The sequence below is a fragment of the Leishmania martiniquensis genome, chromosome 23, assembly GCF_017916325.1.
Source record: "Leishmania martiniquensis isolate LSCM1 chromosome 23, whole genome shotgun sequence".
Taxonomy (NCBI): Eukaryota; Euglenozoa; class Kinetoplastea; order Trypanosomatida; family Trypanosomatidae; genus Leishmania; species Leishmania martiniquensis.
The window spans coordinates 40262-55868 of NC_090158.1; the positions used below are offsets into that span (position 1 = coordinate 40262).

Consider the following 15607-nt stretch of genomic DNA (forward strand, 5'->3'; position numbering starts at 1 on the left):
GAAGGGCCTCCTGCGGTACGCCTTACCAGAGGCTCCTTACCAGCGACGAGGCTCAGGCTGAACCTAATGTGGCCACCTTTGCCTTTATGGAGGCTGTGTCTTGTCTTCTTCAAGTGCCGCGGAATGCACTTCCGGTACGCTCTCTTCTACTCGCCGACTCTTGCCACAGCTGAATTCGCACATGACCATCCCAGCAGTCGATGCGTCGCAAAGATTAAACGAGCAAAGCGCCCCGGACAATCATTGAGAGTGCACCACCACCACCACACAAATTCTCAACGCACCAAGAGCAAGCACATGTCTTTGAATGAAACGGTGTACGGGTGGCTAGTCGAACAGCTGAGCATCAGCCACTTTGCATCTGCGCCACCCAACGCTTCCTGAGCGAACCGCAGCAGATTGCCTTCCACTCAGGCAACACAGAACGTTCTTCAAACCATAACTGTGAGAAAGCCAATAGACACGACAGCCCTCGCCCACCACTCTCTCTCTTTACCAAGTTATACCGCCCTCAGCTCTTTCTCAATCGAATACCATTTCCAATTAAAGACTTCCCCACACTGTCGCTCATCGACAGCTCGTTCTCCCGACAACCTTTTTTTTGATATGCCGACCGAAGCGCACCCAGCAGCATTTCGCACCAGGCTCATTCGTGCGCATGCCCTCCCACAAATCCGCCACGGCTCTAACTGCTATGTTACACAACACCTGCAACACATACACGCAACAAAATTCCCGAAGCTACTGCACCGCCATCCTCTGCAGTCTGCGCGATGAGGTTCGAATGCGCTGGGCAAGACTGATTTGCCCGAGCGTGGGAAACGCCCCAAAGAGCTGGTCCTTGTGCGTGGCGCTGCGTGGCTGTGATTCTACTGAACAATCTTTGCTACAGGTGATGTGCGCTGTTGCGCACGAGGTGACCTTACTGTTTCCTATCTCCAACCAAGATCGATGAGCTGCAGCAGCTGCGCGCGCGCGCCGGGCTCCGTGCGTGCGCGTGTGACGCTCGGGCCCCTGGGGACGGCTGTGTGTGTGCTGCTGGCTGGGGACGCGTGTCTCGAGTGCGCGGTGCCATACCCGCTGCCCGTGTGTGCATATGTGGGCGTGTGCGCGGCAGATGATTACGACCAAGGACATCTGAGTCAAAACCGAAATCGCTGTCTGAACCCAACGACTGTTGATTGTGTCCCCCGTGTCTGAGCTGCCGCCGCGCCCGCTGCGCTACTCGTGTGCAGGTGCGCCTCACGCTCCCCGGCTTCCTCCCCTCGCCTGCGCGCGCCGACTTACGGCTGCGCCACTGCTGCGCGTGAATGATGATGCGTGTATTCTGCAATGCGGACTCCACTGACGAGGAACAATACGATCACTATGACTATTGGCATCTGACGCTGTGCGCGGCGATGCGGCGTGCTCTCTCTGTGCGTGTGCGTGTGTGCGCCCCTGCGCCACCGCTCTGCTGTGCTGCTGGCGCGCTGGCAAAGAAGGGCCAAAAGGTCGTTCGCGGTGAGCCGGTGCCGCACACGCGGGACAGCCCTGCGAGAGAGTGTGCAGTCTGCGCGATGAGGTTCGAATGCGCTGGGCAAGACTGATTTGCCCGAGCGTGGGAAACGCCCCAAAGAGCTGGTCCTTGTGCGTGGCGCTGCGTGGCTGTGATTCTACTGAACAATCTTTGCTACAGGTGATGTGCGCTGTTGCGCACGAGGTGACCTTACTGTTTCCTATCTCCAACCAAGATCGATGAGCTGCAGCAGCTGCGCGCGCGCGCCGGGCTCCGTGCGTGCGCGTGTGACGCTCGGGCCCCTGGGGACGGCTGTGTGTGTGCTGCTGGCTGGGGACGCGTGTCTCGAGTGCGCGGTGCCATACCCGCTGCCCGTGTGTGCATATGTGGGCGTGTGCGCGGCAGATGATTACGACCAAGGACATCTGAGTCAAAACCGAAATCGCTGTCTGAACCCAACGACTGTTGATTGTGTCCCCCGTGTCTGAGCTGCCGCCGCGCCCGCTGCGCTACTCGTGTGCAGGTGCGCCTCACGCTCCCCGGCTTCCTCCCCTCGCCTGCGCGCGCCGACTTACGGCTGCGCCACTGCTGCGCGTGAATGATGATGCGTGTATTCTGCAATGCGGACTCCACTGACGAGGAACAATACGATCACTATGACTATTGGCATCTGACGCTGTGCGCGGCGATGCGGCGTGCTCTCTCTGTGCGTGTGCGTGTGTGCGCCCCTGCGCCACCGCTCTGCTGTGCTGCTGGCGCGCTGGCAAAGAAGGGCCAAAAGGTCGTTCGCGGTGAGCCGGTGCCGCACACGCGGGACAGCCCTGCGAGAGAGTGTGCAGTCTGCGCGATGAGGTTCGAATGCGCTGGGCAAGACTGATTTGCCCGAGCGTGGGAAACGCCCCAAAGAGCTGGTCCTTGTGCGTGGCGCTGCGTGGCTGTGATTCTACTGAACAATCTTTGCTACAGGTGATGTGCGCTGTTGCGCACGAGGTGACCTTACTGTTTCCTATCTCCAACCAAGATCGATGAGCTGCAGCAGCTGCGCGCGCGCGCCGGGCTCCGTGCGTGCGCGTGTGACGCTCGGGCCCCTGTGTTGGTGGCCGTTAAAGGCTGAGATTGCATACTTTACTCTTTTTGTGTGTCGTATATGTTTCAAGTGAAAGGTGCGTATCGAAGGAACTCATGAGGAGAAGCGGTGCGGACGGGGGTGGGTTAACGGGCTATCGGGAGATGTGGTTGATAGCGGTACTGTTAGAAAACGTATTATATTTGATAATTGCTTTTCTTGAGTGCATGAAAATTGGTGTGTGTGCTTGCGCAATGGCCGAAGCACACGGGCAGTTGAGAGGGCCCCGCTCTCGTGACTCGAGATTCTCGGTAGAGCTCTCGAGGCGTTTTCTGCGCTGTAATGCGGCTGCGCTAATGCGTATGCATTAATTGATGATAGGCGCTGCTTTCAGAGCGACATGCGTGAATGTTCCCTCTCTCACATCTGCTTCTAGTCTTCTCTTGGCATCGGCAAAGGCTGTGGTTCTCCAACAAGCTGCATCGAGAGGTCAGCAACGGGCGCAACTTACGACAGCAGACGTATGCTGAAGCTGAGTGCAGGCGCGTGCTTCTAAATTTGCTGGCGCGGGCATCGTCGGAGCTGCCGTAAAGACTACCAGTTTCAAGTCGGGGTCTGCTGTACACCCTGGCTTGGCTGTGCGTTGACCGAGAGGAAGTTGGCGGCCAGCTGCTGATCATGGAGCGAGCAGCGCGTGTGGTGCAGCTGCAGTGCACTGCAGGTCCCTTTAGTATCGAGCTTTATAACAACTTTTGCGCCGACTCCTTCTGGCAGCTGGCTAGTAGCGGACAGCTGTGCCGGCTAGTATTCCGCCAGCTGCTGAGCGGCTTCGTGCTACTCGGTGAGGTGGAAGCAGCGCAGGGCCACTCAGCGACTGCAAGCGAGGTTGATGATGCTGCGCGAAATATGGATGGTACCTCACTGAGGCATGTGGGAGCTGGCCTGCTGAGCTGCCGTCCGGCTGTCGGCGCAGTGACAGCCAGCCAATTCGTCATTACGCTTTCTCCGCAGCCGAATCTCGACAAGACGCACGTCGTCTTCGGCCGTGTGTATTCTGGCATTCACATTGTGGAACAGATATCACACAAGCAAGTGGACACGGACTTCTTCATGTACTCCCCAGTCACAGTCATCAAGTGTAGCTTGGCGATGCTTCATAGGGGCAATGCACCACAAAGCGATACAAGCGCATCGGCACGTGTGTCCTGCATTGTGAAGTCATCGTCCCGGCCACGTATTTTAACCATGCTGGAGTGACCTCCCCCCGTTCTCCTAGGAGCTCTGGCTCGCCAGCGATTAGCTGCCGCACTCTGCAGCAGCACACTTTTTTTCCCACTGCCTCATGCACATTGCCGCGTCCCTCTGAAGCTGCGCATCCTTCGTTGCGTCAGTAGCGATGCTTTAGGGTTAAGGTACTTTAAGGATGAAACCAATGGATGCTTGCGAAGAAGCAGAAAGGCGAGAAGAAAACGCGGCATTGGTCACTTGAGTGAAGTAGGCACATGTGCAGGCACCATAGAGTCACACGCCTCACTTGGAGGTGTGTGTGTGTGGTGCTAAGTCTATGATTCATTGCTGCTTTGGTAAGCAGTAAGCGCCGAAGGCAAGTAAGGATGTTCCGTGCACTCCAGCTTTGCTGCTCCTCTCCCACTCTCGAAGGAACCGCCTTCTCGACCTCCTCGCCTGCTGCTCTTCCTCTCCTGTCGAAGTCGTGTACAACGCCCTTCGCTCCCACATCCAGGCCAATAGCGGCTGCCGAATCCCCTCCACATTGCCTATGGTGTGTGTTTTCTGTCTCTTCACCTCTTCGTCTTTGGCCGCCTTTTTCTCTCTTTACACACGCACTCTGTCGCTGCTCGACTTGCTCGACTCTAAGCAGTTTTATCTTTGGTGTTTTACTTCACGTCTCCATCCGTACGCGCGTTGCTTTGGCCCAGTATGTCCACGACCAAGTCCTGTGACCCCGAGGCGTTCTTGTTCGGCATGATGGGGGCTGCTGTCTCCCTTGCTTTGGCGAACGTTGGCGCCGCCTTTGGCACGGCAAAGGCTGGCGTGGCAGTGGCACAGTTAGGTATTGTTCAGCCGACACGCGTGATGCGTGGTATTGTGCCAGTTGTGATGGCCGGTATTCTTGGGATCTATGGTCTCATCGTCTCCGTGATTATCTGCAACAACATGAAGCTGACCGGTTACCCACTGTTTTCTGGGTACATGCACCTTGGGGCTGGGCTAGCGGCCGGATTCGCCTCCCTCGCGGCGGGGTATGCCATTGGCATTGTAGGTGACATCTGCTGCTACGCCTATGCGAAGACGGAGAAGATATTTGTTCCGATGATTCTGATGCTCATCTTTGCGGAGGCGCTGGGCCTCTTTGGCCTCATCACGGCACTCCTCATGAACAACAAGGCGGCGTCGGTCATCGGTACCTGTGCCACTAGCTAAGGCGGTGGCCCTCCTCAGCTTCTTCGCCCTTGTACCGCATTTCGTCCTCCTCACCCTCTTTCCTCCTCTCCTTGCTGCGCTGCTGCCCACTCCATCATGAGTGTGTGCTTGTGTGTGTGTGTATGCGGCTGAATGGACTGGTGGGGGAGCGTGTTCCAGGCGACGTTAGAGGGCGGGCGAGCGGGAGAAGGAATCAGCTTTGTTCCGTGTAACCCTTCCTCCCCTCGCTCTTCTGCGGTCTTCGGGGCATTTTTGGTGGCTTTCCCTGCGGCACACATGACCGACTGCGTATCAGCTTCTATCGGGTGTGCCTGCGTTCGTAACAGCGACGAAAGACCTGAGGGCATCGTATATCGAGGTACATGTGTGCCCCCCTTAGTCGCAGACATGCTGGGATGGGCTGTTTCCTTCATGTCTCTCAGCGGAAAGGAGGAAGGGTTGAGAGAGGGGATGAGACGCGCCCCTCACGCCATACCACTTAAAGACGTATTTCCCATCACCGCAGCATTCAAGGGAAGCTGACGCAACGAAGCACGTCACATCAGCAGCGTCTTGGGGCGGGACTCACATCGCGCTCTCTCCGTCTTTATGCGTTGCCTTGCCTCGCCCTTAGCGTGCCGTCAGGTGGCTCGTGTCTTTTCCTCTTTTCTCTTCGCCTTTTTGGTTGAGCTTTGTCTGAGACGATGGCTCGCGAAGGACAGTTGACTGACAGATTCGCGTGCAGTAGGGTCTCCCTCGCCGTGCGCTCTGGAGACTTCGTCCGTAATCGTGTGCAACGGGCGTGCCCTAAGTGAGCCTGTCGGTAAAAAAGCGGAGCAAGAGGGAGAGGCAGCAGAGCAGTGGCACCGCTGTTGGGCTAGTGCTTCTCAGCGTGCCTCTCTGGTGGGGGTGGAGGTGTCGTCGCTTGTGCGGGAGTGCAGATGGGCCGCTTTGAGTGAGGCGTTCTTTGCAAGCGGCGTGAATCCGCCCGTGTCTTGCTTGCCTCTGTTTCCCTCTATTCGTTAAGTCCCAAGGGCAACGGGATCGCTGAGACGACATGCCCCCCCACACACACACACAGAGTTATATGTGTGCCAACTAAGCAAGGCACAGCATCCCTGAGAGGGGAGGGCTCCTCGTTCCGAGGGATGGAAGGGGAGGCGGCTTGCCGTGCAGCTGCGCTGGCACTTTGCGTCTGTACAACAGGGGCGTAGAGGAAGGAGGTGGAAAACGGAGATTAGTATTGTGCGCGTGTGCGGCGTCTCGTTGCCATCTCGAGCCTCCTTTCATCCTCCACTCCTGCGGTAAGCCGCTCGGGAGGCGCTTGAGGGGTCTGTCGATAGACAAGGGAGCAGTCAGTGGTGCGGTGTTCATCTCAGGGACCTTTCTAGAGAAGCGACTGAGGTGGTGGTGGTGGTGCCACGCTCTGGAGGCCGTGTGTGTGTGCCTCTGTGTAGCTGCGCGCCCTCACAGTGACCATGCGCGTAGGAGAGCAGCCTCTCCGTTCTGTTCCGCTCTTGTTCTCAGCCAAACTGCCGCCCATCTTCGTTTCGCCCGCCTCCCTTCTTCACCTCTTTCTTCTGCCGGCTGTTGTCACCGTCTCCGGGTACGCACACACACCTCCACACATGCACCAACGAGAACAAATACCGAAGGACGTGGCTCTGAATGAGAACATATTCTGCGCACCAAAGAGAGCTATCCTTCCGCCCTGACACACTTTCTGAATTCCTCTTCTCCGAATCGAGCCAAACACGGAAGTCCATCTCACTCAGCACGCCCCTGGGGCATCTCTCTTTCCCTTCCCTTGGCGCGCATGGGCACATACGCACGTAGACCCTTTTCACCTCTCCCCCCCCCGCGCATTATCTCCTAAGGATCTCGCGCGCTCTGCAGTTTTTGCTCTCATCTATTCTGCTGACGTTCGTCTCTGTGCGATCGCACTTGAGGGCGCCACGTTGGCGCTCCCTTTTTTGTGTGTGCGCATGCTTTGAGCGCTTGGCCTACGTCGTGCGTTGAATCCGCCGTAACCTCTCCATTTTTTATCACTACCCGCCCTTCGAGACGGGCACAGAAGCAATCGGGGGAGAGGGTAAGACGCGCCTGTTAGTCATGTATGCCCTGCGCCAGCGCTTACGGATTCGGGGAGGAAAGCGGCATGTCCCCCAACGAGAGCTTTCAGCGACGACCTCCACGACGCAAGCACTTCTATTCGTGGGTCGCAACGGACAAGATACAGCTGGAAACAGCGGAGAAGCTGGTGCTGAAAGGGCTGCTGTACTACCAAGCCAAGATTGCCGGCCTCAACACCATCTCTACCGACGACATTCGGGGGCTTGATGACAAGGCGACGCTTGTCTCGAAGCACCGTGGCATGACGGACTCAAGCACTTTCCGCGACCGGCCTGACAGGCAGCAGCAGCAGCAGCCGGAGGCCCTTTCTTTCTCACTGCTCCCTGCCCGGAAGGCGGCCGGCGAGAAGGAAAAAGATGTTCTCATCCTCATTCACGGTTTTGCCGGTGGGGTGGGCGGCTGGGCGCAAAACTGGCGCTGTCTGGCGGAGCGGTATCGCGTTTACGCCTTCGATCTGCCTGGGTTCGCTCGCAGTGAGCGCCGTGCCTCTGCTGCGACTTCCCTGGCTGAGGTGATGGACTACTTCTGCGGCTATATCCGTGAATGGTTTGAGCGACTAAACTTCATGCGGCCCGTCGTCATTCTCGCCCACTCCTTCGGGTGCTTTGTCGCGTCGCATTACACCATGCGACACGGGGCCAACTGCATCAAGCTGCTGATGCTAGTCGAGCCGTGGGGTCTCATTCGCGGTAGCGCAACCCGCATGAAGAGGTACTCGCTGCAAGCCCGAGTGCTGCTGGCGCTTTTCCACAACGTTGGTCTGCTAGGGCTTCTGCGGAGTGCTGGGCCAGCGGGGCCGTGGCTGCTGCGCCGCATGCGCCCCGACTTCGAGGAGAAGTGGCGCACCTTCTTCGATGACCCAAGCGTTATTTATGACTATCTTTACCACTGCAACGCTCAGTATCCCCTCGTTGGAGAGAAGCTCTTTAAGGCTTGCTGGCACTACGACGTGTGCGCGAAGGAATCACTCCTAGACGCGCTGCCAGGCACCCTCGACCAGCGCATTGCTGTGGGATTGTTGTTTGGTGGCAAGTCGCCGCTGAATTCGCCAGAGGGAGCCGAGCTGGCGGCTCTGTTGCGTGCGAGAGGCGCTCGGGTCTGCATCGATACTCTGGCTAACGCCGGCCACCAAATTTTCACGGACGACGCTGCAGTCTTCAACGAGAAGGTCATTGAGATGATCATTGACTTGTCCGCGGACTCACATCCCACTTTCTCTGCCTGACTCGAGGATGGTAAGTAGGCGGTGCGTGGAAACCGTCGGTGCTTCCTTTCTTTCAGCCGCTCGATGTGCCGACGACGTAGAGGCCTTTCACTTTGGCGAGTGTGTGGATGCGCGCGCGCTGCTAATGACACAGCGTCAGCTACGACATCGACTCGCCGCCCTGCACAAACATCTTCCCCCTCCCGCCTCTGAAGACACACAGAGAGTAGTGCCTCTTTTCCACTTCTTCTTTTCTCTTCGGCTGGGCCTCTCGCCTATGATGGCCTCTGCCCTTGTCGCACAACGTTTGCCTTGGGCTCTCCTCAAAAGGTGGGCGGTCTACTACCCTCTCCTTCGCACACGTGCACGAGGCCGACGCAAGGATCGCAACACCTTCATGTACACCAGCATGAATGTGGACGGAGGAAGAGACCCCGAACCCCCCCCGCATACGCATACGCATTCAGGTGGAAGCTCTGAGATGCCCAGCTCCTCAAGCACGGGTGGGCAGTTCATTTTGATATGAGCTCGCTTGTCGCCTTCACGTAAGGCTCATTTCTTTTTGTTGCTGTTGTGTCGCTCTTATCCCCCTCTTACTGTACGGTCCCTTTGTTTTTTCGTGCGTGTGTGTGAGGGGTGGAGGTAGAGGGCTGCTGCGGTTGACGTTGACGTTTCCTGCCCCTTTTCTATGTTGTATATTGTCACCAGAGGCACTGCCTGCGTGCCTTTGCCTCTCCGCTTCGCTTTTTTCCCCTCCCACTCTCTCTTAGTTCACCTGCTGTGCACTCCAGCCTCTCTCTTCTAGCGACACTTTTATTTTTGGTCGGCGGCACCCACCTCATGGGAGAGTCGCGGCGTGGCGATGAAAAATTTGTCACTGCGGAGGAGATGGCGGTGGAGGGGGTATGCTTCCAGAGTGCGATGAGCTTCTCTCTGAGCTCTCCTGCGCTGCTTTCGTTTCTTGAACCATTTACGCCAGGATAGCTCAAGACGGCCGGCAGCAAGGCAATGCCGGTGCTTTCGTGGAGCGTGTGTCGGTAGCGCCGCACCCAGTTCTAGGCCGCGACTCCATCGTGGTGCTCACCTCTTCCCCGGATCACCCGCATGCAGAAAAAGAGGTTTGGCGAAGGTGCTTTCTTAACTATTCCCATCGACCTCTGCAGCTGTAGGAGGGGGGCGTTAGCAATCGGTAGGATGAGGTGTGCACACGGGGAGGTTCAAGAGTGAGAGCATAGGGGAGAGACGGGAGCTCCGAATCAGGGCTGTATCGTAGCGTCTTATGCGCTTGCCAGTGCACGGAAGTAGCGCGGGAGGAGCAGCAGTCTCCACGGGTAGAGGCCGGGGGTGGGTGGGTGGTGAAGAGAAGGCAGAGGTGAAAACGTGCATTGCGGTACTGCTTCTGTCCCCCTCGTTTTTCCATGCAAGATGATTGCTGTCTCTGACGCCCCTTGCCTCGCTTGAAGGCAGCTGGAGGCCAGCCACCGCTTCTTCAGAAAAACTGTCTTGCACATGGTGACGCAAATATTTTCTCATGCATTTCTTTAATGTCATATTGTGTATGAGGCGCCAGTAGGTGCGCGCACACACGTGCACTAGTGACGCGCCAGCGAGTCGAACATGACCACACACACCCGGAAATCGGTGATGCGCGAGTGTGCGCAGGCCAGACATACGAGAAAGCGGCCAGAGGGGGGGGCGCTGCTCGAGCTGGCTCCGTGAACGGGCCCTGCCCGGGACGTTCTCTTCGCTCCTTCATTCTGTATTTCTACACCCACTTTTGTATCAGTGCTTGTGCAGCCTCTCGTCTTGTTCTGTTCCCCTCCGCCTCCGCCCCAGTAGCCTTCAGCGCTCTCTCTCTACCACCCTCGCTGCCTTTTACATAATTAGCGCCATCTGTGTACCACAAGTCTGCGTGGACCCGACGACTGTGCGGAGTGGGGGGGGGCACCGCTGGCTCATCACGCTGTTGCTTCTGTGTAATGATTGCCGCATGCGGCTCTTTGCTCTGCTGAGTTTTCTTTTCCTTTATAATTTCTACTCAACCTTCTTCCTCTTTCTCATTTTGTTGTGCTTTAGGGGATCGTCGTTTGCCTATGAGCGCCAAGAGTCCCTCTTAGTGAGTGTGAGGGGTGGATGGGCTGCGAGTGGCTTTCCTCGTCTTCATCTCCGCTTTGAGCCCGTTTCGCTTTTCCTGTTTGCCTCTTCATGACGTAGATCGGGATGCGTGCGGAAGGTGCTCTCGCATTTCTTCATCTCTCGTCTTTTTTTCGATCCTCGTATGGCTCAACTCGATGATGGAGGTGGCCGTGGTGGAGGGAGAAGATTGCGGGTGGGGTGCGTGTAGCGGCTGATCTGAGGCCTTCACCACACGCTCACATCATTGAGATTACGCGTATGTGTGAATGAAGGCGACGCTCTTCTGCTTATTCCTCCCCCGACTGCAATGCTCACGCCCGCAGATGTAATCGTATGTGCTCTCTCTCCCGTGTTACGTTCTCCGCGGTGTTCTTCCACTTTTCACCGTCAATGCATACCTCCACGTCTTCTGTTTTCACTATCGTAATGGTGATGAAGAGGGGGGGACGCAGAAGAGGAAGCGAATGTGAGGACGAGAGGGGGAGAGAGCAGTGAGTCTTTCTCCTTCCGTAATTTATCTTTGCGTTTACACACACACACACACACACACAGACGCGCTTGTCGGGGGCCTTGCCGTTGGTCCTATTCAATCGCTGGAACTGTTGTGGAAGGACCACCTCTGTTTCACAGATGCTCAGGCGGCAGCCACAACAGCAGCCGACATGGGTGCGAAAACACGCAGGAGGCTCCCCCCGTCATCTTTAGACCTGCCGCTCAGCGATTCTCACCATGCATGACTTCGTCACAGCTACATGTAGTGACTGCACGTACGCCCTCCCAAAGATCCCCAAAAGTGTGACTCACAGAGGTAGGAAGCAGCTAAGAACGGGGGGAGGCGACTGGAAGCCACGATTTGTGTATTCGCGTGTGTGCGCGCGACATTACGGCAGCTGTCTGTTCCGCTGATCATCATGCTCAATATCTTTGCGCTCTTCTGTGACGTTCTCCGGCGCTCTCTGAAGTACTCGCACATACGTCGAGACTCTAATTGCTACTGACACGCATACTCACCCGCATACACTACCGCCATCCCGCGTGCCTACAGCAATATCCGCTTACCGCACCGCAGTTGGCACCCCCGGCGCGGAAGAAGCAGCACAGCGCCCAAGGTACAGTGCTGTAGCGTGCCAAGACACGCACACACAGTGACGCAGACGTTCGCAGGCAACATCTTGCCTATTTTGCGTGCAGCACCAGTTGCCTTTGTGGCCCTGTCCATCGTACAGTCCTTTTTTTTCCAACGCTGTCATGTGGCAGGAGGCGTACCGCGCAGCCTGCGCGGAAGTGTCCGCGGATGTGCGAGAGGACGTCAGCAGCAGCGGCGCAACCGGGGAGCTGATGGTACGCGGTAACTCCTTTGAAAATTTCAAGAACCGCCTCTCGGACACTGACGTGCAGGTGATGATGACTGCACTCCACATGTGCCCTGGCATGTCAGCACTGTATCTCCCGTACAACAACATATCCGACAAGGGCGGAGTGCTGCTAGGCAAGGCGCTCGGGCATCAGTTGGGTAGCATCATCTCACTCGACCTGCAGTACAACTCGTTGGGCACAGAGGCGGGTGTGGCGATCGCACAAGGGCTGCAGCGGAATAACTCGCTCTGCCATGTGTCACTCGCCGGTAACCCCCTTGGTGGTAGCTGCGGTGCGGCTCTTGGCAAGGCGCTGCGGCAGAGCATGTGCCTTGCGGTGCTGGACCTCTTCAACACTGAATTGGACATGCCGGCACTCGTGCAGATTAGCCGCGCTTTGGAGGTGAACAAGGGGCTCTCCTCCCTCAACATCGGGCGACCACTGCTGCGCAGCGTTGGCGAGGTGGAGAGCGTAGTGAATCATCTTTCGATCGCTCTGCAGCGCAACACTGTACTTGAGGAGCTGCACATGGCGTACTTTGGCCTTGTAGACGACCACCTTCAGACCCTCGTACAGGCACTCTGCGGGTCATCAGTCACAACGTTCTGTATCAAAGGCAATAGGCTCTCCCAGGATGCCGGCCAGCTGCTGGCGCGTCTTCTGGACCGCCGGCACGACTTTCGCAGTCTCGATGTTAGTTGCAACTGCCTGCGTGACGCTGGCGCAGAAGCTCTCGCGGAAGGGGTGACACACCACCCCCAACTGGAGTGTCTTGCCGTCGCGAGCTGCACCATTGGCGAGCGTGGTCTGGTGGTGCTTGTTGAACACTTGAGGGGCTGTGCAACGCTTCGCCGGCTTACAATCTGGGGCAATCATGTTACACCGACGGTGGCTTCCGCGCTCAGTGCGACCTTCTTCGACTTGTGTGAGTTGGACTACATAGACGTGGGCGTTACGGAGCGGGACGGGCAGATGGTGGCCTACCGTGCGTGACGCGGGGTGCGATTCTCTGCGCCCCACAATGTACACTATCATGACGAAGATGCACCAGTTGATTGTCTCAGCCCTTTCACTCGAAGGAAAGTAAGCGATGACCACGAGGATGGGGTGAGGAGGGGCCATGCTGGGGGCCTTGCCGATTCTTTACGTCACCTACACACGCACAGTACATGCGGCAGTCTGAGTGAGGGCCGATTTTGCCGGGTACATGGGCACCTCCAGCCAGCTCCTGTCTTTCTTCTCAGCCTATCCTATCTCTCGCCTTCGAGTGCGTAAGCGACTGCCTCTGCCTTCTGTAGGCGCATTGGGGGTGGAATGGGGCGAGGGGCCTTTTCTTGGCCATATACCGGCGTGGAAGAATCGCGCATGCACACATGCGAGCAACCCGGCGCATCTGCGTGTTCGCTGCTAGGCATCCTCTACCACGCTTTCCCCTCTGTCCCCCCGTCTCGCTTATAGGACCCGAAGCGTGCCTTTCCTCAGCTTACTGCACGCGAGGAAAAGAAAGGGGCACCGGTGTTTATCAACGCGCCTATTCTGTCCAGTTGGCAATCACTGTGGCTGCGCACTGCCTGCGCTCCGTGCCACTTCTCCTTTTAGCACACCTGCGCGTCTGCTCAGCGCTTCTCTCGCGGCTGCCTTTCCGTGGAGAGAGTGGGGCCAATGCCGTTGCCGAGTCAGAACCAGCTGTACAGCTATTATGTGACGCGGTGTGGTTACCATGGTGTTCGAAAGCCCCACCAGGCCGTACTGATGCTCTTGTCGGAGGACACCACATCGCATGCAGAGAGGCTCGCCGGCGAAGCAGCGGAGCGGGGAGTGACCGTCGCTGATCTCGAGCAGATTGAAGATGGGGCTGACGCAGCGGTGCGCGCGCGTGACCGGGCGGCCGTCGTTCCTCTCGCAAGCAAGCGCACCTTTCGGCTCCCCGAGCCAGTTGGCGAGGCTGTCTTCTCCCCAGTCTATGTTGGTGCTCTTGGCTTGTTGCCCATATTGGACCTCATCTCGGAACTTCCGCTTGTCGAGACCGTGGACCTGTCCAATGTCGCGTCTTGGTACGACAACGACACCTTTGCCGACTCGGCAAAAGGCAGTGTCTGTGGAAACGACGTGGTCGCTCGCCTGTGCGCCATACTTCCGCGACTGCGCTACCTGCGCTCCCTCGACTTGGGCATCCAGCCGCTGGGCAGTATTGCCGCCGCTTATCTGCTGGAGGCCATCAGACCGCTAACTTCCGTGGAGCATGTCTCCCTCGACACCACCAACGTCGACCCGTACCTGATCCGTGCCTTTCAGCAGGTGCTAGAGGAGCACCCGCAACGCGCACGCCCGCGCTTACCCGCCGCCGAGGCCGTGGCAAAGTCATATGAGATTCCGCTTCACATCACATCACTTCCCCTTCTGGATCGAAAAACACTTCGCGAGCAGCAGGTTCTGCGAGCTCTTCTCGGCGAGGACACGAACTTCACAAGTGTGGTGACCGAGGTGGAGATGGGCGACATGGTGCTCACGGCGCGCGTGATGAGCACGACAGAGGTGATCTCTCGGTGCGGACACGGTGGCATCCGTGGGGATGGCGAGCATCTTTTCCTTCTCAAGAGCGGCAGGCTGCGCGTGTACGCGGACCTTAAGGGGTTCGTCGTATCACACGGCGACTACTTTGGCGACTCCTACTCCGGCGTTCTCCTACCGTGCGCGCGGCTGGTAGAGGAGGAGCGGGGTATTGTGTATGCCATACCACTTCATTCGTGCACTACTGTGCTGGCCCGCTGGGCAACTCGTCTGGCAGCTGCATGGTCATGGCTGCAGCAGACACCGCTCATACAGCCTGTGGGCTTGTGGTCGCGCATGCGAGCATGCACATGTAGCGAGTTTGTTACATCGAGGCCGACAGACACCGTCATTGATGCCGGGGATGGAGGAGAGGCTATCTACGTGGTGTGTGACGGCTCATTCTCTGCCGTCGATGTTAGCAAAGGTGACGCGGCGCATTTCAGCGCTCGGAATGTGCGCAGCGTCTTCAGCCGCTTCGACGTCTTCGGCATCGAGGCACTCGTCGCCAGAAGGCGTCAGAGCTCCGTCCGCATCATGGCAGGAAGAGAGAGGGACAAGTTTTATCGCACCTTGGTCATTAAGGGCTGCGGTGTGCGGGTGCTTTATCGTCAACTGCGTCCCACCTGCGTGTCACTGGCTCGCGCCTACTCGCTCCACAAGGACCTCTGTGGCAGCGACACCGTACGGTAGTAAGACTCGGCGACCTGACTGCAGTGCGACACGCAGGCGACAGTGGTGCTGCTGCTTCCTTGTCTTTGAGTCCACTCAGATGTACCTTAGCGCCACTCAATTTCATTTGACCGCTGCTCGTTGTCGTTCGTGTGTGTGTGTGTGCCTGTGTGCATTGGCGGGGGGCATACATGTCTCTCGCTTAGCTTATGTTTACAGTACCCGCATACCTCACATGCACCGTGACAACCGGCAACGGGGTGGTGGTGGCCGATGTAAGCCAACTCACACCGGCGAACATAGAATAGTGATTCAATGAAACACAGATGCTAGCAGAGATCTCTGTTTTTTGTTTTGTTTCAGAGATCGATACGCGCGCACAGCGAGTCATCGAGAGCGTTGATCGGGTGCGCATTGCCTCCGACAAAGTCGGAGGCAATGCGCATGGGAGCTCACAAACAACGCACTCGCCATGGGTATGATGGCGGTCACATGCAGCTGCGTCAGGGCCTGACACTGCTTGCGCTCCTCTTTCTTTCATGAGGTCTCTTCACCTGCGGCTTCTCCCAGT

The 15607-nt window shown here is 57.5% G+C and overlaps 5 protein-coding genes across 5 annotated transcripts; all 5 read left to right on the forward strand.

Annotated features, from left to right (window-relative positions):
- Nucleotides 1-3242: 3242 nt before the first annotated feature.
- On the forward strand, nt 3243-3821 carry LSCM1_06004 (uncharacterized protein; the record flags this gene model as incomplete). Its single annotated transcript, XM_067323437.1, has 1 exon — nt 3243-3821. One exon carries the CDS (start codon nt 3243-3245, stop codon nt 3819-3821), a length of 579 nt encoding a protein of 192 aa, XP_067178542.1.
- Nucleotides 3822-4502: 681 nt separating this feature from the next.
- Nucleotides 4503-5006, forward strand: LSCM1_06005 (uncharacterized protein; the record flags this gene model as incomplete). The annotated part of the gene is made up of 1 exon (XM_067323438.1): nt 4503-5006. The coding sequence occupies one exon, from the start codon at nt 4503-4505 to the stop codon at nt 5004-5006; it is 504 nt and encodes a 167-aa protein (XP_067178543.1).
- A 2095-nt stretch (nt 5007-7101) lies between these two features.
- On the forward strand, nt 7102-8343 carry LSCM1_06006 (uncharacterized protein; the record flags this gene model as incomplete). The annotated part of the gene is made up of 1 exon (XM_067323439.1): nt 7102-8343. The coding sequence occupies one exon, from the start codon at nt 7102-7104 to the stop codon at nt 8341-8343; it is 1242 nt and encodes a 413-aa protein (XP_067178544.1).
- Nucleotides 8344-11706: 3363 nt separating this feature from the next.
- On the forward strand, nt 11707-12807 carry LSCM1_06007 (uncharacterized protein; the record flags this gene model as incomplete). Its single annotated transcript, XM_067323440.1, has 1 exon — nt 11707-12807. One exon carries the CDS (start codon nt 11707-11709, stop codon nt 12805-12807), a length of 1101 nt encoding a protein of 366 aa, XP_067178545.1.
- Nucleotides 12808-13476: 669 nt separating this feature from the next.
- Nucleotides 13477-15057, forward strand: LSCM1_06008 (uncharacterized protein; the record flags this gene model as incomplete). Its single annotated transcript, XM_067323441.1, has 1 exon — nt 13477-15057. One exon carries the CDS (start codon nt 13477-13479, stop codon nt 15055-15057), a length of 1581 nt encoding a protein of 526 aa, XP_067178546.1.
- Nucleotides 15058-15607: the final 550 nt, after the last annotated feature.